This window comes from Pholcus phalangioides, unplaced genomic scaffold, assembly GCF_987345545.1.
Source record: "Pholcus phalangioides strain wild (caught in Gottingen) unplaced genomic scaffold, Ppha-v1.0 ptg000020l_1, whole genome shotgun sequence".
Classification (NCBI taxonomy): Eukaryota; Metazoa; Arthropoda; class Arachnida; order Araneae; family Pholcidae; genus Pholcus; species Pholcus phalangioides.
In genome coordinates this window covers 6,573,301-6,596,917 of record NW_028301613.1, presented here as the reverse complement: position 1 = coordinate 6,596,917, position 23,617 = coordinate 6,573,301, and the positions used below count along the sequence as shown (strand labels likewise).

Genomic DNA, 23,617 nt, shown 5'->3' with positions numbered 1-23,617 from the left:
TGAGGTCTACCCGCAGACATCAAAAACACTGATACTGATTCTGAATTAGAGATAGGAGCGCTTTAATTAATCGTAACCAAACTGTTTGCGAATGCACCCGGGATCGTCAAGTGATTTAAAAGACGTGTTCACCTCAAAAACAGCGTCTAGTGTTCCGGATTTTTTTTAAAAGAATAATCCAAGTCTGTCTGTATTTTTACGTATCACCTGCGCAAACAAAAAAAAAAAACGTGTTCAATTGTCACTTGAAGAGAAGGAAATCGCTGAATCATATCACTGTAAAAGACACCTGATTTTATTAGTTTTCGGTTTCATCTTGATAAGCGCATGCGCATGCGGAGGAATACATGGATCCCTTTTTTTTTTTACCATTATCACTAACAGGAAGAGATAAAAAGTCACACAATAAATTCAGTGACTGCAGTCATAACAGAATAAAATAGGTACGAACCTGAATCCAATTCAAGAGCCAAACATGCCCAAAAGAAAAAGTCAGTAAATATTCTCTATTTCTTGCGTTTCATTCCTTTTTTTTTTCTTTAACTTTTTACGGGTCCTGTAGGTCGGCTTCAGGAAACAACTGTCTCACGATAGTAGGATTGCTCCCCGTGAATTCGGCTTCTTAGCAGAACTCGTGAGCTGTACAAAAACTGCAAAGGGACAAACTTCCAGGGGCGGGGCTTCCTTATTGCGGCGCTATGAAGTAGTACGAACTGTGCCAAAGAGGTGCCGAAAAAACCTCTGGACCGCTATAAGGGTTAAATCATATTGTTAGGGGTCATTAAAGTATTACGTCAGCATCGGGGGGGGGGGGAGAAGGTTTCGGATTTGCTGACTTTTGATGACGGGGTGGGGGTTGAAGGTTGCTTACATCATCAACCACCCTTTTTGAAGATATGAAATATTCTAAGCTGCTGACGAAATTTTGCTGACAAGCGAGGGGGGGGGGGTTAGTGTTTTGCTGACGGGGGGGGGGGGGTGGAGGGGATCAAAAATGGCTAAAAACCTGCTTACGTAATACTTGAATGACCCCTTATCTATATATAAAACTAGCTATAGTACCCGTTGCTGCCCGGGTTATCTTCAATAAGGCATTTTGGATCACGTGATATCTTTCTCTGAGGGACATGCAAACCGTGTCTAAGTTAACCAATATGGCGACTTCCTGCTCGACTCATGAAAGAAACAAATCCAGATTTAAAGAAACGTAGAAATGAAAAAATATTTTTTTTCCTTTTTTAAGGGGCACTAAATATTTCGATCCCCCCACCCCCGAACTTCAAGGTCATCTGCCTGCTTCAGTTTCCAAAAATGCTTAGTTAAAGGTGTGGAATTTCTTCGATGTACTTTACGGGCCCATAATTAATTTTAAAACAACCTTAACTGTATGAATTTATGCAGTCGCATATTAAAAGACAATAAGGAGACATTAATTTTCATTCTTGAGAAGATATAAATAAACGGTTGAAATCAATGTTATTGTGTGTGTGTGTGCATGCATATCCAACTCAAAAGTAGGTCCGGCTAATTACTTCATATATAATTTTCTGGGCTTTTTGAACTCAATGTTTCATAAATCTAGAATTCAATACAATTTTTAAAATTATTGATGTGGCAGGAAACCCCCCCGCTAAATTTCTGCATTTATACATTAAAATCGGCAATTTTAACACTGATTTCTATGGGGATCATCCTTTTTGCCTGTCTCTTAAAGTAATGCTGATGATGATTCTGACGACTATTGAAAAAGTGACAAACCATTGTAAAAGCATATACACGTCTGAAACGCATTGCTAGGGAACCACGGTAACCAAAGTAAACGTTCGGAAAGTGATTGTTGAGGCCCAAAAACAACTGCTGCCCGACAGTTTTTTGCCCATTTGGGGCATTTGCCCTGCTCTGGCGAAATTTTAAATTAGCCTATCGTTCAAGTCGTGTCCCATTTGGTATATATATGGAAAATTTGGTGACGATCGATCTCAAGGGCGTGGTCCCCCCCCCCGAAATGTGAGAAAATGACCGAAAAAAGGGGAAAAGATGGCCAAAACCATTGTTCTGTCACTTTGGTTCCCCCCCCCCCCAAAATGAAAGTGGATCGATCTAAAATTGTAGATTTGTATAGAGAACACACACACACAGAAAATCAGTTTTATATACAGGGTGGTAACTATCGGCCGCCCAATAAACACACACGTGATTCCTTGTGAAAAACTAATATGGAAAAGTGTTTTCCGTTTTTTGATCTGACCCATAATTAATGAATTATAACGCTTTAAAAACTGATGACGTCACTTAAAAATCCTGCCAAATTCACCGATCGTACACCAAATGTATATATAACTTGGCGTTTTTTTAAACTGCACAATGATATAACCGTATGCAATCGAGAAAGTAAACCAGTTTCTTTTCCATCTTTTGTTGTTGTGTGTGTGTTGTGCACACTTTTCAGATTTTTAAGTGGGTGTTAATTATTACGATTTTATAAGGTTGCAGATGTTTTTGAGTTCATCCATAAGATTAAGAAAAAGCTACTGCCACCCCGAAAATTCTGAAATTTTGCTCAAATGTGTTACTTGCCATGTTTAGTAAAATGAACTTCGGATTTCGAAGTTAACCCTAGTATTTTTTGAAACAAATATTGAATATTTTCTCATATTTTTGAAAATTTATACATTTTTTCAAACTTTAAAATTCGTAAAATTCTAACGGATGATCAAACATCGAAGTTCGAGATTCATCTCACTAAAAAATGTCATATAAATATTTCTGAAAAATTTCATAATTTTTGGTGTGTGTGTAGTAGGTTTCTTTCAAATCTTAAACGGATGAGCTCAAAAACTGCAATTTGTTAAAATCGCGTTCAAAGCGTTTTTTCTTGTTCACATTTACACTATAATTCATTAATTTTTAGTTTTATTTTGAAAAAAAAAAATTAACCCGTTCGACAAGAAATTTTTTGCATCTGATTTTCACGATTGAATGAAATATTTTTTAAAGTCATGTTTCTGAAAATTCAACTTCAGGGGTCACGACACCCTTTAAATCATCTCCCACAATTGTAAGATGAGATTTTTTTTTTCCAGTTCCAATTCAGAAGTTATGGAAGATTTACATGTTGCATCACAGCTTTTGATTGAAATTCTGCAACATAATTAACTGAGTAACACAACAAACATAATGAATGAAATCGATTACAGTTACAAATTGTCACAATTACAGTTACAAATTGTCACAATTACAGTTACAAATTGTCACAATTACAGTTACAAATTGTCACAATTACAGTTACAAATTGTCACAATTACAGTTACAAATTGTCACAATTACAGTTACAAATTGTCACAATTACAGTTACAAATTGTCACGATTACAGTTTAACAATTACGGTTCGGTTTAAAATTTTTACGCCATCTCATTTATGTTATGGAATGTGCGTATGAAACAGTAGGCTCTACTCAAAACCATATTTGGAGCAATAGACAGTAAAGACAATGGTAAGTAAATGGTGATAAAAAATTCTCAGATTTCGAAAATTGAGAACCAGGAGGGGGGGGGGGGGGTAATCATGATTTTTCGGAAAAAATTAAGAAACGAAATACACATATAAGAGCAACGGGGCGGCAAAATCCTCAAGTCCGTCTCTGTTAAGATACAAGATGAAAGATTTCTGGCGGGGCCTATCTGTTTGCAGACATCTGCCGCATTCAAAGCCGGCCCGCGGGGGACCACTGTGAAGAGAAAGGCAAGGGCGCAAATGTTCGTGTAAGTGTGGAGTGCATGTATGTCGGTCAGAATTTGGGGGTACTGTCTAGTGGGGAACCCACAGTCAATTAAAGAATTTCTTTAATTAACTAGGAATTTTTTAAATTGAACATGTCTGGACAAGCATGTTAGTAATATTAATTATTAATATTTTCGGCAGGAAAAGTAAACTGCTTGGTGACGTTGACATCTCGTCGTCATGGTCGCACCTGATTCGTCGGTTGCGTGCCTCGCTCTGGTAGGCTGAAAATAGTCACATGATATACAATTATTAAAGTAAAGTTAGATTCAAGGGGAAGAAAAAAGGGGAATAGTATTAGTATTATTAAAAAAGTAAGGAAATTAGAGGGAGAAAAATAAAAACATTTTTTTTTTTTTTTTTTGATTTATTTTCAGAGTTATTCCTAATAATATTAGGAATACTACTACAGTTTTTTAAAATTTTTATTGGGTTTTGGAGAAAATATTTTTGGAAGGATGGGTAAAGGAAATGGAGAAAAAGATAGAGAATATAAGAAAAATTTCGGAATTTAAGTTTCCGGCTATTGCTAGGCTGAGTTTCGCTGAGAATACGTTTGCTAGTTCTGCAAGTTGTTCAAAATTTTCAATGAGCTAGAATTAGCCCGGCTTCCTTTTGGAACTCTTGTAAAAGTTCGCGTTTCACTTTCCTGGAAGTGGCTTTGCTGATGTTTGTCATGTATACCTTTGCGATCGCGTAAAGTTCTGATGTTGAATCGGAGCATTCGACAGATCCATCTGATCCTGTTTCTTCAACCGTTAAATCGCTCGGTTTCGATTCAGGTTTTCTAGTGGTTTTTGCCGATGTCCGGGCAGTCTGCTCTACGGCAGTTCCTACGGTATGTTCGGGGATCGGTGCGTGCCGTGGCTGGCCCTTGGTCGCTCGGGTTTGTTTGCTGGCTTCGTTACGCTTTTGCCCCGGATGTCCCTTCGGTTCGGCCGAAAGCTTGAGGTCCGTAGACTTGGTTCCTCTCGGTAGCTCTGGTTGTATCGTAGGGAGCTCCGTAGATGCAGGCTGACCAATCGCGTTCGACTTGGTTGCTTTCCTATCCTCGAGAGAAATTCGCTTTTTCCGCATACACACGCCCCAGTCACCGTCGGGGACGGTCGCAAGTTTTCGGATCGCTAAGCCTTTTTGACAACGTGCTACGCCTTTTTTCGATAGCGTGCTAATTTGCCAGGAACTCCGGAGCTGCCGGCGGTAAGTTATTACTCCCTTGCATGCTTCTCTTTTTTGGAGGCAAATAGGCATGGCTAACGAAATAAAATGTATCTTAGGGCCGGAAGTAACCAAATTAGTTACCCTTAGCTGGACCCACGCCCGTCAAATGGCAACCTTCATAAATGAAGACAGCCAAGGGGGCAGGCAACTTTTCTGGGAATCACTCCAAGAAGCAATTACTGCAGCGTATATACTTCACCCTGAAGGAGTACCTAATTTTAACCCTGAATGTCAAACTAGTGTATTTTTCCACAAGCTCCTAGATTTACATGAGAGGTATTGCCTTACCCCACCAATAAATGTAGATCGTATTAAGCAGGAAGAACTAGTCAACTTAGGGATCGAATTGCTCAAGTGTAAATGTAAACACTCAAACATCAAAGGAAAACAAAAGGCATTAAGGCAACTAGCGATTAGAAGAGCTAGAAAACCACGAAAAAGAACCGCCCCAGAAGATTCGTCAAACTCAAGCGCTGAGGAAGAGGGTTACGCCACACCAGCTAATGATAATGAAACAATAAATACCACCCCGAAAAAAACAGGTAACATTATTCAAACCCCAATGAGCATAGAAGGTAATGAAGAGACAGATAATCCAAATGAGCAAGAAGGTATAAAGGGGAAAAAAAACAAAACGCCCATACCGGAACACAACATATCAGCCACATCAGAATCTGAACTTGAGAGAGAAGAAGATAACTTCGATGCATCCACAGGTACTTTTAGAACTTACATAACTAGAAGAACAGCAAAAAAAATCAACAAATTCAGGCAAATACCCCCACTAACATTAACTAAATTAGAAGACTGGCCTGCACTATCGGATAAACTAACTGAAATTTGCAAAAGTACCTACTCAGGCAAAAACACAAACAAGGAGTTCAAACTATACTTAAATGAAATGGATGATTGGGTAGCGGTCACACGTTACTTAAAAAATCAAAAAATTGAATATCATACATACTCAATCACACCTAGAGAAACTATGAAAATAGTAATTAAAAACCTACACGCATCATGCCCCACAGAAAAAATAAAAGAAAAACTTGAACAACAGGGCATAGAGGTAATTAACATACCTAAAATGACCAGCTTCAGAACAAAACAGCCTTTACCAATGTTTATGGTTGAGATACCAAAAAACGAAGAAAACGAAAAAATCTTTCAAATTAGCACGCTACTAAACATTGAGGTCCACATAGAGACTTATCGCAGACCAGGGCAAGCTATCATGTGCTATAGATGCCAAAGATTTTTTCACAGTCAAAAATCATGCCACAACAATCCCCGCTGCATGAAATGCTCGAAAGACCACCTCACATATATGTGTAAAAAAACAAAAGAAGATGGACCAGCCACTTGCTGCAACTGTCAAGGATCACACATAAGCAGCTGGGCAGGATGCCCAGCAAATCCAAGAAACAAAACGAAAACTTACAACATGCAGAGTTTCCCAAACAGGAACGAATACAAAATTCCGTATGCACATACAACAAGAACAAACTCTAGAACACACGCAAACCCAACAACACGAACAAATAATTACCCTTATAACCTAGGCCCAGGAACTTCTCGGGATAAGACACCCAGCCCAAGCAAAACATACAGCGAAGTAGCAAACACACTTACAAACAATACATATAACTCCAATCGCATACAACAAGACATAACAAAAAACTCCAATGAAGAGATAATAGAAATAGCAGGCAAATGTCTTATGCAAACTGCTACAGATAAAACCACAGATGAAAAAATAGAATCACTTAAAAACGCACTAGTACAAATAATTAATATACTCTCTAAATCAAACAAGCAGTAAATATACACAACAAAAGAAAATAAGCAAAACACACACAATATAAAAACAGAAACACAATGGCCAATACAGAAAAACCCTTAACAGTAATACACTGGAATTGTAATGGATTAAAAGACGATCATGTAGAATTTAGAGAATTAATAATTGAAAGAAAACCAGATATACTATTGCTTAGTGAAACATTTCTAAAACCAGGAAAACAAATAAAAATAGCAAATTTTACATGTATCAGAAAAGACAGATTAACAGGGAGAAAAGGAGGGGTAGCCATATACATCAAGAACAGCATAAATTACAACCAAGTCAACCTCAGCAACAGCTCCGTTGAAGCACTAACAATAGACGCTAAAATCAATAGAAACCTTCTAGTAAGATTCTCAATAATGTATAGACCACCAAATAAGGAACACGATTTCAATCTCTTTAATGAAATCTTCAATTGCAGACACCCAAGTATAATGATGGCAGACTTAAACTCAAAGCTACAAATTTTTGGATCACGGCTAGACAATACTAAAGGCAGACAACTAAAAAACTACTGTGATCACAATAACATACAAATAATCGGCACAGACTGCCCAACATATTACCCTAACAACACAATGCATCAACCAGACGTACTTGACATAACACTTACAAAAAACATGCAAATAAATATAGAACCTAAAGTCCTCACCGCTCTTAACTCTGATCACCTACCTTTAGAAGTAATAATGGACTGGTACACACCAATCAAAACAACCAAAATAAAAAAAGTTAACTGGCAAAAATATCAAGAAATCCTACAGGAAGTACCAATAATTGAAACCTCAATAAACGATGAAACGGAGGCAGAAGCCATAACAAAAAAAAAACCAAGGCTCAAACTTGGGCCCACTCATACACAATATATTTATGGATGATTTTCCCACAGTACCAAAAGGCATACTGGGACTCTTTGCAGACGATGTCATAATAATCTCTAGCGATAGAAAAGACAGCAAAGCCATAGATAACCTACAGGAATTAATAGAGAGAGTAGAAGCTTGGAACAACTACAATAGAGCTAAACTCAATGTAGATAAATGTCTCATGATGTGGCTAACAAACAGAAAAATAAACACAAACTATTCCATATACATCAACAACCAAGAAATAAAACCCTCAGCAGAAGCTAAATACCTAGGGGTAATACTAGACACAAAACTATCTTTTAAAAAACACATTAAATATGCACAAATGAAAGCCCAAATAGCCACTGAAAACTTGCTTAGATTCTGCTACCCAAAATCACACCTAAGCTTAAAAAATAAAATATTAATGTATAAACAAATAATACGACCCATACTAACATATGCCGCACCAGCATGGGCCTACTCATCTAAAGGAAACATTTATGACTTACAAAGAACACAAAATAAAATGCTAAGAAAATTTTCAGGAGCACCTAAATTCTTCCGACTGACAGATTTACATCGTGAATTAAAAACTGAATCAATATATACATACATAAAAAAACTAACCAAAAACTTTCATGATAAAATGGAAGAAGAAGACGACGAGGAACTAAGAGACCTCGCAAACTACAGAGAAAACGACAAACTCAGACACCTAAGACCAAGAAACGTAGCAACAATAACATATAAAAATGAATTCTAAACATATCAATTTATGAATATTACTCTGAATACCTAAAAGTATAACACTAAACAAATAATAAACCTAAATACTATTCACCCATAACAAGTACAAAAATGAATAAATAAACATAACTTACCTCACTGTAATTGTAATACAGATGATAAATGAAGGAAAATCACTCGATATGATAATAAATAATCGCTTCAACCAGGAATAAAATATCCACCAGCATAAATATTAAACTTGTCCATATACACGGCCAATGACCCAAGTAAATATAACAAAAAATTAATAAACATGAAACCGCTAATCCTCAAGCACACCTTAAAATAAAGGGCAATAAATTAGGAAGCTTTTTAAGAAAAAAAAAAAAAAAAGACATGAAGTCTTAAAGTTCTGAACTTAACGGTTAATTATACATCACAAATTAAAAGGGCATCAAATAAAATATGATAATATACTCACAACAAAAATCATACCCGCAAATATTTCAACATGGGCGCCTTAATTATTATTCAGATAAAATTAATCAAATCACAATGATAATACTCCTCTAACATAAAAAATGAAATGTTAAATCTATCATCACAAATATTCAATGTATCAGATAAAATAATCTAAAACTTAACTTACAAAAATCACTAGCAGATGGCGCCATAGGGATATTCAGACCCATTAATCCACTCATTCTCTGGCCTCAGGATGACTATCTCCAATAAATACGGCTTACCAACATACAAAAACGTGGCCAACAAATGTAGCGATACCATAAATGTATCCTCAAGAACAAGTAACACATTGTTTTAAATCATTATGTACCTAAGAACATCCTAATCTAAAAACTGATAATTAAAATAAACAATCAACTTCCGGTGCGAAATTCCACGCTAAGCCAAGGAGACGCATACCTCAGCGAGCCCCGCTTCGGGTAACTCAATATGACTGATAAGAATGATCAACATATCCTCGACACCCTCAGGCCAATTAATACTAGATTAATTTAATTCAACGAGATTAAAATTCCCCAAAGTTCATCAGTCCAACAACGATCAATAGATGGCGCCAAAGATTTAGTATAATTAAACCCAAAGCGAACTAAACAATCAAAATATCAGATACCAATGAAAAATCTATTATCAGATAGACGAAAATAATACATATAAACGATCACAGCAAATTATACTGCTAGAAACAGAAAAGAAGAACGAAAAGAACAGATAATTGAAACATCGATTGGAAGGCATCAGGGAAGAAAAGGATGCAATACTGACATCAGGAACCGCCTAAACAAACGGTTGAAAGCCATGGAATAATGGTGAATCGCCTGACGGAGGTCACGGCGTTACACCGTTGAAATATAACTATGGACCCTAAGTACCGCAATTAAGTAGAACCCCGCATCAAGCAACGGAGGTTGTCTTGTTACTGGGCTCCTTTCTTGTGAGGAAAAGGAAGAAAACCGGAAAACTAAGTCCTCTAGTCCCGGCCCTGCATCGAGCGGTGGAGATCGTGTCGTTGCTGGACCATGGGATAGAGTGAAATGAGTTCATGAAAAACTGGAACGAAAAAACGGCTAATCCAGAAAATCTCGACGAAGCAGCATAATCAACAAAAATCCACAGAGGAGGCGGTTTAGATACCTCCCTGTGTGCACAGATGGCGGCATAGGGAACAAAATGAAAAATACCCATACTATTTCTGTAAAGAGTGCAAAGAAATTTATATTAGCCAAGAAATCTGCGCATATATTATATTTAAAAAGAAAAAATATTAAAAAAGAAAAAAAAAATATATATATATATAAAAAAAAAAAAACAAAAAAAAACTCAGATCAATACTTATTATAATCATATTTACTCGTAAAACCACAGATATCGATCTATTGTATCATAATCAGGATAGTGAAAAGAAGATGTAATCGTCAATAAACATTGGAAAATCGACGAAAGTTACCCAAGGGATTTCAGAACATAAAAATGACCCCAGAAAATATCCCATGTATATTTACCCCATATATAACCGCATATATACTGTACATAATATATAATCAGGATTCTTTACCATTACAAACAAGGACTTTGTCCTTAATTGAACTCAGGAATAAGCAATGATTTATTTTTTCGATCAACAAAACACCTGTCTAAAAACTATGTTCATTTATATCCTAAAATGAACATAAAGCCATGCTTATTTGCCAAATGCAACCCAAGACGGAGAAGATGTGGGGATAAGCCCCGGCGCTTCACATAAAAGTTCATGGTAATGGTAATGGCTTTTTCCGCTCGTAGAACTGTTTCCAGACACTTCTCGGGATAAACGAAAAATTGGAATATTTTTTCGGGGATCTCCTGTATTCTGATGGTTTGATTTTTTCCTGAATTACTTCGGGCGTTGGCAGAATAGATCTTGGATTTCTAAGTTTTGCGAGTTCTTTTTTGTAAGTTTCACAGCCGCGATAGATGCTGATATGGTCTTTTCCACAGTTACAGCATGTCGGGGTGTCAACACCTTTGACGTTGCCGCATTGCTTGACTTCGTGCGGGCCCGTACAAACCATACATTTAAGGGGGCGCTCGCACGATTCTCCGTTGTGGCCCCATGTCTGGCATCGATTGCAGATGCTTAGAACAGGTCGACCGGGGTTCCTCCGGTATCTTTCGATCGATATGTCGATTAAGAAAAGATTTTTAAGATCGAAGATTCGCTTCGATTCGTCAGAGGCCGGCAGGTCAATCTTCCAGAGGGGTAGGAATTTTCCTCTTATTCTTTTCCTGCGGGAGCGTATTTGGGTGACTGAAATCGGCGTGAACCCTTCGTCAATGAGCTCGGTTTGGATATCATCGACGGGCGTTGATGCGTCAAGCCCTCGTAAGACAACGCTGAGGGCTGGGGCGTCCGGCGTGGATCGCTTAAGGATTTCAGCACTGCTGCTTTCAAGATACTGTAGGACCCTATCATAGTCACTTGTGTTGTGAAAGTTGATTTTGTATTCGCCATGCGACAGTTTTACTCGCACAGTCTCTCGGCAGGTCTCCCGAATTTTCCGGGCAGTTTTCCGCCAGTTTCGATCGGCCCGCACCACGATCGAACAGTTGCCGCTGCACTCACGACTTAGTGCCGGTCGTTCATTGCCGTGCTCGTTCGTCTCGGGCGGGGGCAGTTCCTGTTCGTTGCTGATCAGACGCGATTCGTCAGCTGATGCTGGTTCGATTTCTGGGGCGGGGCTTCCCTGACCGTCAATCACTTCGAGGAGTCCGGCGGAGATCCCTGCTGGGTTCTCAACGCCGCCGTCGTGGGGCCCATTTACCGCCGGCTGGTCACTGCTCGGCTCGTCGACCTCCATCAGACGTGTGGGCGGGGCTTGGTCCATGTCGCTGTCGCGCGATTGGCTCTCGTCCGTCAGCTTGTCTGTTGAGGCGGGACTGTTTTGGGCGGCTTCCTCGGTGGGGACGTCGTCTTTGGCCTTTTCGCCGTCATCTTTTTCCTGAATTTTTCCGGGATCGCTTGGCTTTTCAGGATTTTCTTTGGTTTTTGGATGTTCTCTGTTAAGAGGGGTCCCAGGGCAATTGCCTTATTTCCTGACGTGACAAGCACAATTATTTTCAATTGGTCATTTGTTTTGGCGCAGTTTGGCCTAATTGGTTCTTGCGCTACAAAAATCAAAGTCCAATCGAATAAATACGCCCCTGAATCTTCATTTTAAAAAAAGTGACCAAGTTCTGCGCGAACTGGAATACAAATTTCAAAGTAGTCCAAATCTTTCTTGTGAAAAGATAAAGTAAAAATTTATTAATATTTCATCGCGATAAAAATGAATTGCAGTCAAAAGGAAATGGGAAAATCGTCATTGCAACATGCAGAAATCGGTATGAAAATGTGACTCGAAAAGTCAAAAACTTTTGATAGAAAATATCCGAGAAACCACTAATTATTTTGAATATGCCAATTCATAAAATGACTAGTTTGATTGAAAGTTTCTGATCGAAGCGTTGTTATTATTTTAGTGTTTTCACAAGTCACCTTCGACAAGCTACCACTTTTGCAATCCTCTTTGAAGTTTATTACACGTGACTGTTTCGGTGAGATTTTAAAATAACTCAAGAAATATTGTCCTGTTTCGTTGATCAATATGTAATCTGATTAAAACGACAGCGTATAAAAACGATCGCGTAGTAAACAGAACGCACTGTATGCACCTTCCCCAAAAAATTGATAGTGAAAGAGAACAAATTACCACATTTTGGCAAAAAGTATTGATTTGGTTAAAAAAAATTTCAAGTAGATCTCATTTGGCTAACACTTTAAAAATCTGGTGATAAATTTGCCAATATAGTGGATGAAACTAATACGTAATTACACGTAACAACAAGGTTATACTATCATACTGCATTGAGAGTAAAAGCGCCAATCGTGAAAGAAGAAAGTCGAACTTGGCTTCTGATGGGATTGAATATTTCAGTTCATTTTTAAGAAGTGACAACCCGCTGCTGGCGGAAAAATGCACTTTGGTTCGACGTTTGGCATATAACTGACCGTTAGAAAAATGACACGTCACAAAATTTTAAAAGCTTATAACTCACTTAATTCGTCCGATCGAAAAACGGAAAACACTTTTCTGTATTAGTTTTTCACAAGGAATCACGTGTGTAATTATTGGGCGGTCGATAGTTACCACCCTGTATATAGATTGATTTTCTGTGTGGGTTAGGTGTGTCTGTAAATAAGTAAAAACAATAAATAAGGTAGGGGGTGGGGGAGGGAAAGTCCGGCGTGGAACTTGAAGGACCCCGAGTCAAGTCAGCACCTCCCAGAAATAGAAGGCCCCTGCACTGTTTGCCCCATAAACGTCATTCAGACTACTTAGCAAGTTTGCCACATTTTGAAACACAGCATAATATTCCGTTTCTTCTTATTTTGGCGTAGAATCTTCCTGATTTTCAACAACTACCGCATAGTGATTGGATGTGGGGCATAGAAATCGCCAATTCTGAGCCCGATCAGAGCTTCGAGATTTTCAATACCTTGTCTCTGCGTTACTTAATCTTTTAAAATATGCGGAATTAAGTAATTAGCATAATTAATGTAATTATGGTGCGGTGACTGCTTATTTTTCACTTTTATCAGATGCGCTAGTAGAAGTTCGTTTTCGGGCTACTAAAAAGTATACTGTGTGCATCTGCTGCTTTTATAACGGCCGTTGGATAAAGAAACTGCTGGAAAATTCGCGATCTCTTGTGCTGTCGCCGTATAATGATGGGTCGATTGATTTAACTACGTTGCTTATTCCGTCGCCGTATAGTGCTGCTTGTCGGTCGCCGTATAGCGTATTTAGGAAATACTTGCTAAATGCTCAGTAATGAAATGCTTGCCAATTTTAAAAATGCTACTCAGTTAATTGACAGTTGAATATCATGTGATTCAATAGGCCAATCTCTACGAAATTGGGTTTTTTGAAACGAAAATGAACATACGCGTCGCATCTCTCTCTCAGCATCACCAGTCTCCAAAATCACGTTTTCATAACGTAAGCAATGCGATGCTCGCGCTCCACGAAATAAGGGGATAAATACAACATAAAACAATATGCGTCTCACGCCTTATTGAATACAAGTATTGCAGAGGATTCCAAATTACCTAAGATTGAATTGTGGTGATTGTGTTCATAAATTATAATTAAAGAAAACTCTCACAAAATACAAAATGTATGAACTCATCAGAAATGAACAGCTATATTTGATATTTGCTTTCGTCAGGAAAGTGTAAAATGAAGAGGAGCTTTTCTCCGTTTTGTTGGTAATCCTGCGTTTATAAGTGAATGCAGTTTTGTAATACTGTATACAATTCATAAAAATGTGGGCTCCGCCAAGCTCCACATCCCCCCCCCCCCTCTTTTTTTTCCAGGAAAACGTCACATCAGGAGAGTTGGCCTTAGGACCAGATGGATGGCCTGTCGCGTGACCCCACCTACCACTCTGTACCATGATTTATTTATATTCCAATCAGTGACTGCAAACTGATGTTGATCTGGATTGACCAGCTTCATCACATTTCGGTTCCCAAACAAGTTTTAAAAATTTGCATTGTAATCGAATTCATATCCATTCGATTTATTTCCACTTAACACTGTTTCTATTCCCCCCCCCCCCACCTCCCAGATGGCCAACCATAGCCTAAAGACTCACACCAAAGCCCTGACCGGCGCCAATAAAAGCATCTTTGTTGCAGAAGATTCTTTCTCATATGGCAGGCGTCGTTAAAATTAGAGGTTTTGTTCTCCCTTCGTATTCTGAAAACCTGCGTGTAGAATGGGTCTATCTTTTTACTTTCAAAGAGAGCCGAAATTTAGCTATTGAAATGTTCTTTGTGGTAAGTTGGGAAGAGCGGTAAACAACGGAAGTAAGTTGCTTTGCATCAGTCCGGGGTTGTGAGCGGTTCTATCTATCTATGAAACCACCCTTTACGTGCATAAGATTTTGATGAAATAGACGTTTCACCAGCCCTCTCCTTTATAGAAAAGTAAAATTTTTTCGCACCCTCCGTTATAATATTACAATCAATTGGAATACCTTTTTTTGTAGAAATCTTGTAGAAGCAAAAAAAAAAGAGAAACAGCATTTTTCTGTACGAGAAACACATGGATCCCGTAGGCGATGCAAAGTTTTCGTTGCCAAAGGTGCAGCTACCTCATGGCTGCTCGAATTTCAGATTCCTTTTCTTGCTATATCTCACCGTGGATTCGTTGATTCCGTAATGGCGGGTCACAACAGCATTGACTTACTTTCGTCAAGCATGGCCAATAAATAGCCAATTTTTCTTGGAAAGTTTTCACTTTGTTTTGCCTTTTCGAAGAATTATCAGTAGCAGTAGAAAACTGAGCCATCCTAAACACGCACGACTCAAATTTCGTAAGCAAATCACGTGAATGACGATCGCTGAGTGTTGCCAAAACATTTTGCAATAAAGGGGAAAAAAAACCGTGAATATGGAAACCGCGAATACGGGGGGGGGGGGGGTGCGGGGAAGGGCGACTGTAAAGCAAGATTCTAATTAGAAAATAAACTGCAAATTTCGATTCATGCACCAAATCCTTTTTGGACTCGACTTCTGTGTCCCATACTTTGACGATCTCCTGATAGCATCAACCAGTGAAGAAGAACACGTTCAACATCTACACCAAGTCTTCTCTCGATTGAAACACCATGGTCTTCAACTCAACCCATCGAAATGTGTACTCGGAGGAAGTGAAGTGAAGTTCCTAGGATGCCTTATTACTTCAACCGGAGTGAAACCCCTTCCAGAGAAGGTCCAGGTTATTAGAGAGTTCCCAAAACCAAAGACAGTCAACGAACTCCGACGTTTCCTGGCAATGCTCAACTTCTACAGACGTTTCCTCTCACAAGCTGCACACACTCAAGCACCACTACATGAATTCTTCAAAGATTCCAAGAAGAACGACAAACGACCTATTCCTTGGACAGACTCTGCTGTCGCAGCATTCGAGAAGTCTAAATCAGATTTGGCCAATGCTGCTGCACTAACATATCACTCTCCCGATCATAAGCTATCAGTTACAGTCGACGCATCTAACGTTGCTATAGGCGCTGTTCTTCAGTCACACACAAATTCTGGTTTACAGCCCTTGGCCTTCTTTTCTCGCAAACTGAAGCCTGCCGAATGTAACTACTCTACCTATGACAGAGAGCTCCTGGGTATATATTCAGCGGTTCAACATTTTCGCCACTACCTGGAAGGTACCAACTTCATAATCTTCACAGACCACCGTCCCATGGTATACGCCTTTCAGAAGAATTCCAATTCCTGCTCTCCTCGCCAACTTCGGCATCTGGACTACATTGGCCAGTTCAGTACTGACATCCGACACATTTCTGGCTCTAGCAATGTAGTCGCTGACACACTGTCCCGCATCAATGAAATTAATCTCCAATGCCCGAACCACACAGAACTTGCTACAGCTCAGGCAGAAGATGAAGAGCTGCGAAACCTGATGAAGAAGACAGACTCTCAGCTACACTGGAAATCACTCGAACTGTCACCTTCTACTCATGTTATCTGCGACACTAGCACCGGAAGTGTTCGCCCGTATGTGCCACATAAACTGCACCGTCAAGTCTTCACATTCCTTCACAACCTGTCTCATCCTGGTATCCGTGCTTAAAAACGACTAATCCAGGAGCGTTTCATCTGGCCTTCTATGCTGAAAGATGTTGCAGAATGGACAAGGTCATGTGCCCAATGCCAAAAATGTAAAGTGAACAGACACACTCGCAGTTCACCGCAGATGTTTAACCTGCCCTCTGCAAGATTCGATCATGTGCACATAGACCTAGTAGGTCCACTTCCACCATCAGACGGTTACAGATATCTCTTAACGTGTGTCGACAGATATACCAGATGGCCAGAAGCATACCCTATTCAAGATATATCTGCTGACACAGTTGCTCGAACATTTGTCTCAGGATGGGTCTCAAGATTCGGCATCCCGTCTAATATTACCACAGACCAGGGCAGACAGTTCGAGTCCAACCTCTTCAGGGCACTTACAGCTCTCCTTGGTGCCCGGTGCATTAGAACAACTCCATACCATCCAGCATCCAACGGCTGTGAAGAACAAAAAGGACTGCGAAAAAAATCTGGTGTCACGACTCGTTCAGGACGAACTGTTAGATTTAATTTTAAATATCGTGATTGTGTCTAAACATTGTAATCATCCTAATTTCTCTGTACCTCCAGTACACATTGGGGGGGAGTACCTGTGGTGTGCCGGCGCCCTCAGTTCATATTTCACTCGCCAGATGGCGTCGCCATACCATAGTATACTTCCATACTCAGTACAAATTTTTCCTTCTGGTACGAAGTGTACAACTCCACGATGGCATGTTATTTTTTAATCAGTTGTCTACACACGCCAGAGACGGAGACACGTTGTTATCTCGGGGTCGCGAAACGATCCTCATGTTGTAAATTATTAAATACGCTTTAATGTAATCATACTTCTGATTCTCTTGGAGTCGTCAATATGACTTACAGGGGAATCATGGAATCACTCTACTTATATATCATAGGCGGAGATAGACTTGGAAGTCTAGGGGGGGCACAGTCATTAATCCTGGGGGGAGGCTCGATGATGATGATGTCAATTCATATATACATATATACAGGGTGATTATAAAAAAAACTATCCCGATATATGGGCCCCTAACTATCATACCATTCACAGAAACTGAATGAAATTTTGGCATAAGGTATTTTGAGGTATGCGCTCAAGAATGATATGGAAAACAACAGTGTCACTCTAACAGTTACGGTTACAGTGAGAAAATTTCGAAAATATCAAATGGCAACACCAAGTTTTTTGTATTGGAATGTGATCTCCATTGTGAAAAACCCTAAATAGCGTTCGAACGGCAACTGTAGCATGAAAATCACCGGCGGTAGATAGGCTAAAAGTGAGGACAACCAATAAGGACAGAGAAGCAGCATAAAATAAAGCATTTTATTGTGTTTCACAAATTTTCCACATGACCTTGTGGAGGACTAATCAGGCTGGGGTCGAAGAAACGGTGTGACGAATGAAACGAACATTAATGCTCTGGTGCACGGCAAAGTCCTTTTTCCTTGCCTAGCTCCGGGGATTTTCGTGCTACAGGTCACATTCCAACGCTATTTAGTGTTTTTCGGTATGGAGATCGCATTCCAATACAAAAAACTTGGTGTTGCCATTTGATATTTTCGAAATTTTCTCACTGTAACCGTAACTGTTAGAGTGACACGGTTGTTTTCCATATCATTCTTGAGCGCATACCTCAAAATACCTTATGCCAAAATTTCATTCAGTTTCTGTGAATGGTATGATAGTTAGGGGCCCATATGTCGGGATAGTTTTTTTATAATCACCCCGTACATTAGATCAGTCGACTCCACCTTGACCCCTGTATCTCCGCCCATGTTATATATTGAAATAATCAGAGGTTGATTTTTCCCCCCTTTTTAATATCACTCAGTGTTATTCATTTTATGGTTTACTAGAAATGAAATTTTGGTCAGACTTAGGGCCACATTGTGTAGATAATGTGTTATCGGACCATTGTCGATAGTGTGTTAAACATTGTCACTAACAAATGTCAATTGTGTCAAACACCGTCCAAAATAAAGCACACGCATTTTTTGTTTTCAGATATCTTCTAATTCATCTTGTTATATCTTATTCAGGTACAACCCGCAGTGTTCCGAACCCTCAAGCAGATATCGAAGACGTAAATCATCCAGACGATAAGGATCCAGGAGCCGGCGGTTCTCCAACTCGAGAACTACCATCTAGCGCTGGAGCTGCTCCTGAAAAACCTTCGGATGTCGGACAGGCCTCGAAAAACTTGGAGGTGTCTCAACACACCGGGGAGAAAAGAACATCAGAAGCCGGACCCTCGTCTGGTGCATCAATTCTGGAATCGATGTCGGGTCTGAAGCTAGAGAACAAAAATTCTGGACCAAAGTTCCAATTGGTCCGAAGGCCTGACTACGGCACTTATGGTAGACCGATCGAACTCATCGCAAATTACCTGCCTCTCAAGTACGACGCAGACTTGAATATCTACCACTACGACGTGGAAATAAGACACTTAGGAACCAGTATTCTCAAGGATACAAGAACGGCCAAGGAAGACGCCCTGAAGAACGTTTCTCACGTCGAGCACCAGCTCAAGCGAGCACCGGGAAAGCAGAGGTGCAGAGAAATCCTGTCAGAAGTGATGGCTTCAGAGAGGCTGAAGAAATACCAAGCCGTGTACGACAGGCGGAAAAACATATACGCTCTGAGAGAGTTCCCCTTCACAGGAAAGAAGACCTTCACGGTTTCTTTGAAAGAAGGTGACCGCTGCAACACGTTCGAAGTGACCTTGAGTGCCGTCGACAAAGGAGGAGGCAGGAACTTCATACGAGTTTCGGATCTGTCGGCTATGTACGAAGGAAAACCCGCGGAGGTACCGCGGGTAGTTGTTACGGTATTCGAAACCATTATGAACCATCGCGAACCTCCATTTCTTCAATTACAACTGGGCAGCTCTTTCATACGCCAGCGTCAGAGACCCGAAATATCAGAACCGGATTCCGGCTTCCATCTCAAGTCGGGGTACAACCAGAGCGTACATCTGACCCATCAACCCGGCAGCGCCATCGAGTACGTCAAGAAAGCTTTGGATTATGACGAAAGATACCTCGGATCAGAAATGAATCTCAATGGCGTCGAAACCCTTCGTAAGAGACTAATAAATGTAAAAGTACGGGTCACACACCAGAAATACCCACGAAAATACACCATAATGAGCGTTTCGAAAGAGTCGGCGAGAGATCTAGTCATACGAATCAAAGACCAGGACAAGACCGTAGCCACATACTTCCGAGAGACCTACTTCCCGTTGAAATACCCAAATCTGCCGTGCTTGAAGATGCGGACATCAGAAACAAGCAACTTGCCCTCGGAGATGAGGAAATCGAGAGTTTGCTACTTACCCTTGGAGGTGTGCGATATCTTACCGAATCAACCAGTTCTGAAAGACCAGGAGTATCCTCAGAATGTAGAAGACATCAGACAAGTCAGCGGTGAAGCCATGGCACAGTTCCCTTTGGGCATGTCGGAACAATTTACGAGTCTTCAGGGACGCGTCCTTCCAGCACCGAAGATAAAGTACCAGGGTGCCGCACCCGCTGTCGAACCCGATAACGCGGGAGCGTGGAGAATGAACAGAAAACGTTTGCAAATATCCGCTTCTGCCGCCAAGCCATGCAGATGGGCAGTCATTGATTTCGCACGTTGCCCGATTGCAGTGGTCAAAGGTTTCGTTAATAGATTACTTGCGGTTGGAAAGAAACGCGGCGTCAACCTTGAATATCCACTGTTCATCGGCAGAATCGGTAACAATGTCGAAACCTATAACGTGCTAAGAAGAGCCAAAGAGGTGAAGGTCGATTTCACGCTCGTTGTCGTGTTGCAACCGCCGAAAGGAAAGAAGAAACCTCCGAACAGACACAGTTACGAAAAAGTCAAGTTTTTGTCTGAAATCAAATTAGGTCTGCTCACACAGTGCATCCAATCAAACACTATAGGGATATTCCACCCGAGAAGACTAAGAGAGAACGAAAAGGAGAACAAGAAAGCCGAACAAATCGTTACCAATCTGGTACTGAAATTGAACGCAAAGCTCGGAGGAGTCAACCACGAACTGCTCCAAAGACCGAAACTGCTGAACCAACCGGCGATAATCTTCGGAGCGGACGTCGTCCACTGGCCTCGCGGTCGCAATTACCCATCCATCGCCGCGGTCGTGGGCAGTTCTGACCGTTACCCGTTCCAGTACGTGGTCAACTGCAAGACCCAGAGGAATGAGGACGAGGACAAGTTGTCCCACGAAGAGATAACCGATTTGAAAGACATGGTCAAAAAGATCCTCAGGGTGTTCAAGACGAAGCACGGCAGGAAGCCGATGAAGATAGTGTTTTTCAGGGACGGCGTGAGCGAGGGACAGTCCAGTAGGGTAGGGAACTGCGAGGTGCCCATGGTTAAAGAAGCCTGTTACGAGGAGCTAGAAGGATTCGTGCCCCCGATGACGTTCGTCGTCGTCCAGAAGAGCCACCAGACGCGATTCCTTCCGCAGGATTACAGACAGGGCCTTAAAAGGACGGAGAACGTGCCCGCGGGGACCACTGTGGATACAGACGTCGTCCACCCGGTGCACTTTGACTTCTTTTTGGTCAGTCACGAAGGAATACAGGGCACCAGCAAACCGGCTCACTACACCGTCATCTACGACGACAACGAGTTCACTGCGGGCGAGTTGCAGAAGTTGTGCTACGAGTTGTGCTACACGTACGCGAGCTGCAATCGCAGCATATCTATACCGACGCCCGTCAGGTACGCTGGTCTCGCCTGCACCAGGGCGAAGACGTACGCCAACCTCTTCGTCAAGGACGACGATAGCAATGATGATGACAGTAAGGTAGAAGACAGAAATGAAAGCCAAAGGAATTTCCCGGCCGAAGTCGAGGACGCGATCAACGGCATCGGCGAGGCTTTTGAGGCGCTGTACTTCATTTAGGGAAGTCGACATTTTCAGGGCGTCCTTCAGGGTCATCTTAAGATCGTCATGGGGGCCCCCGGGCGAATCGACTTTTCGGAGCTCCCTATCTGACTAGAAATGATTGCTTACCATTTTTTGTTCTTAATCTCGAATATCTTAACATGATCTCATTATCACGAGGCCCCGGGGGGCCCATGCGTAAAACGGCACTGGGTGTCTCAGAACTCTACCATATCAGATTTTTATGGCAGACGAATCGTTATCTTCATTCAGATTTCTTATTTAGTTGATATTCCACTTGATCTCGCCAATTTTTTAGTACAAAAAATTGTATCCCAAATTGCTTAATAACTAACAATCTACATTTCATCGTTTTGTTTGCAAAGTTGGTATCTTTCTAAATTGTACTAATTTACTGTTATCGATTATTAATCATAATCTTTGTCAGTGTAGCAGCTCGGTAGTTAATGCCTTTCTCTGCTGCCTGCATGTATGGTTATAATTATGCGTGTAAATGTGTGAAGAAATAAATATATTTTTTGCATTCGAAACGACTGCACTTCGGTTAAACAAGTTGTGTTTTCAAAGTTTCCGTCCATCATCACAGGTTATTGTTTGCTCTTTCATAAGAGAAATTTAAAACACTGCATTATTATACACACAAAACACAACATAAACAACGCGTATTGAAATGTGTATAATAATTTTAATATTTAGGTAGGTGTGTATAAAATGCAGTAAAATTGATTTTCTGTGTGTCTGTGCGTATGTTCTCTATATAAATCTACAATTTTAGATCGATCGTCGCCAAATTTTGCATATATACCAAATGTGACCCGACTTGAACGATGGGCTACTTTAAAATTTCGTCAGACCAGGGCAAATGCCCCAAATGGGCAAAAAACTGTCGGGCAGCAGTTGTTTTTGGGCCTCAACAATCACTTTCCGAACGTTTACTTTGGTTACCGTGGTTCCCTAGCGATGGGTTTCAGACGTGTTTATGTCTTTACAATGGTTTGTCACTTCTTTAATGCTGTTAGTATATGTATAATAGTTTATGCCTTTATAATGGTTTGCCACATTTTCAATACTCTCAGTAATGAGGCTTTTTGAATAGACGTCATAATCATCACCATCATCGCTTTGAGGGTCAGGAAAAGGGTGATCCTCATAGAAATCAGTATTAAAATTGCCGATTTAACTGCATAAATACGGAAATTTAGTAAGGGGGGGGGGTTTCCTGCCACATCAATAATTTTAAAAATTAAATTGAATTCTCGATTTTTGAAATATTGAATTCACTTGGAGATACGAAGCCCAGAAAATTAAAAATATGAATAATTTGCCGGATCTACCTTTGAGTTGAATATCCATGTAATAACATTGGTTTCAACTTTTTATTTACATCTTCTCAAGCATGAAAATTAATGTCTCCGTATTGTCTTTTGATATTTATTTGCATAAATTCATATAGTTTAGGATGTTTTTAAAATTAGTTATGGGCCCCGTAAAGTGCATCGAAAAAATTCCACAGCTTTAATTAAGCATTTTTGGAAGCTGAAACAGGCAGAGATATATAACTTGAAGTTCAGGGGGAGGGAATCGAAATACCTAACACCCATTAAAAAAAGGGGAGGGGGGACTATTCATTTCTACGTTTCTTTAAATTTAGATTTGTTTCTTTCATGAGTCGCGCAGGACGTCGCCATATTGGTTAACTTAGACACGGTTTGCATGTCCCTCAAAGAAAGAGGGAAATATCGCATGATCCAAAAAGCCTCATTGAAGAAAACCCGGGCAGCGCCGGGTATTGTAGCTAGTATACACATATAAGATAAAAAGCATCGTATATTCTACTGTATGTCGAATTGAAAGTGCGTATAATATAATGCAGTGAGAATGACTCTCTCTCTCTCTCTCTCTATACAAGATAAACAAATAAGATACCCTTTGCGCTAATTATTGACGAACCGTTAGTCCTACCTAGAGGCATACTTCTAGCTAGAAAAAGTACCCAAATAGCGTATAGACCTCAGATACGTCATCCGTGTTGCAAGGGGTTGTATAGTTATTAAAATATAAAAA

The 23,617-nt window shown here is 40.3% G+C and overlaps 1 protein-coding gene across 3 annotated transcripts; it reads left to right on the top strand.

The window, feature by feature from the left end:
* Positions 1 to 405: 405 nt before the first annotated feature.
* Positions 406 to 23,269, top strand: LOC149070874 (protein argonaute-4-like). 3 transcript variants are annotated; one of them, XM_089248463.1, is made up of 3 exons: positions 11,903 to 12,307; positions 12,446 to 12,520; positions 18,672 to 22,211. In XM_089248463.1, exons 1-3 carry the CDS (start codon positions 12,253 to 12,255, stop codon positions 21,548 to 21,550), a joined length of 3,009 nt encoding a protein of 1,002 aa, XP_089104589.1. In that variant the 5' UTR covers positions 11,903 to 12,252; the 3' UTR covers positions 21,551 to 22,211. The 3 variants fall into 3 exon arrangements, with proteins under 3 accessions (XP_089104590.1, XP_089104591.1, XP_089104589.1); XM_089248464.1 differs by lacking the exons at positions 11,903 to 12,307; positions 12,446 to 12,520 and adding an exon at positions 406 to 491 and having other exon boundaries at positions 18,672 to 22,210; XM_089248465.1 differs by lacking the exons at positions 11,903 to 12,307; positions 12,446 to 12,520 and adding an exon at positions 4,867 to 4,981 and having other exon boundaries at positions 18,672 to 23,269.
* The last annotated feature ends 348 nt before the right edge of the window (positions 23,270 to 23,617 follow it).

Coding starts and splice junctions, on each gene's coding strand:
- LOC149070874 (XM_089248463.1), top strand. CDS start 12,253: ATGAATTGCAGTCAAAAGGAAATGGGAAAATCGTCATTGCAACATGCA. Junction 12,308..12,445: donor ATTGCAACATGCAGAAATCG/GTATGAAAATGT, acceptor TTATTATTTTAG/TGTTTTCACAAGTCACCTTC. Junction 12,521..18,671: donor TATTACACGTGACTGTTTCG/GTGAGATTTTAA, acceptor TATCTTATTCAG/GTACAACCCGCAGTGTTCCG.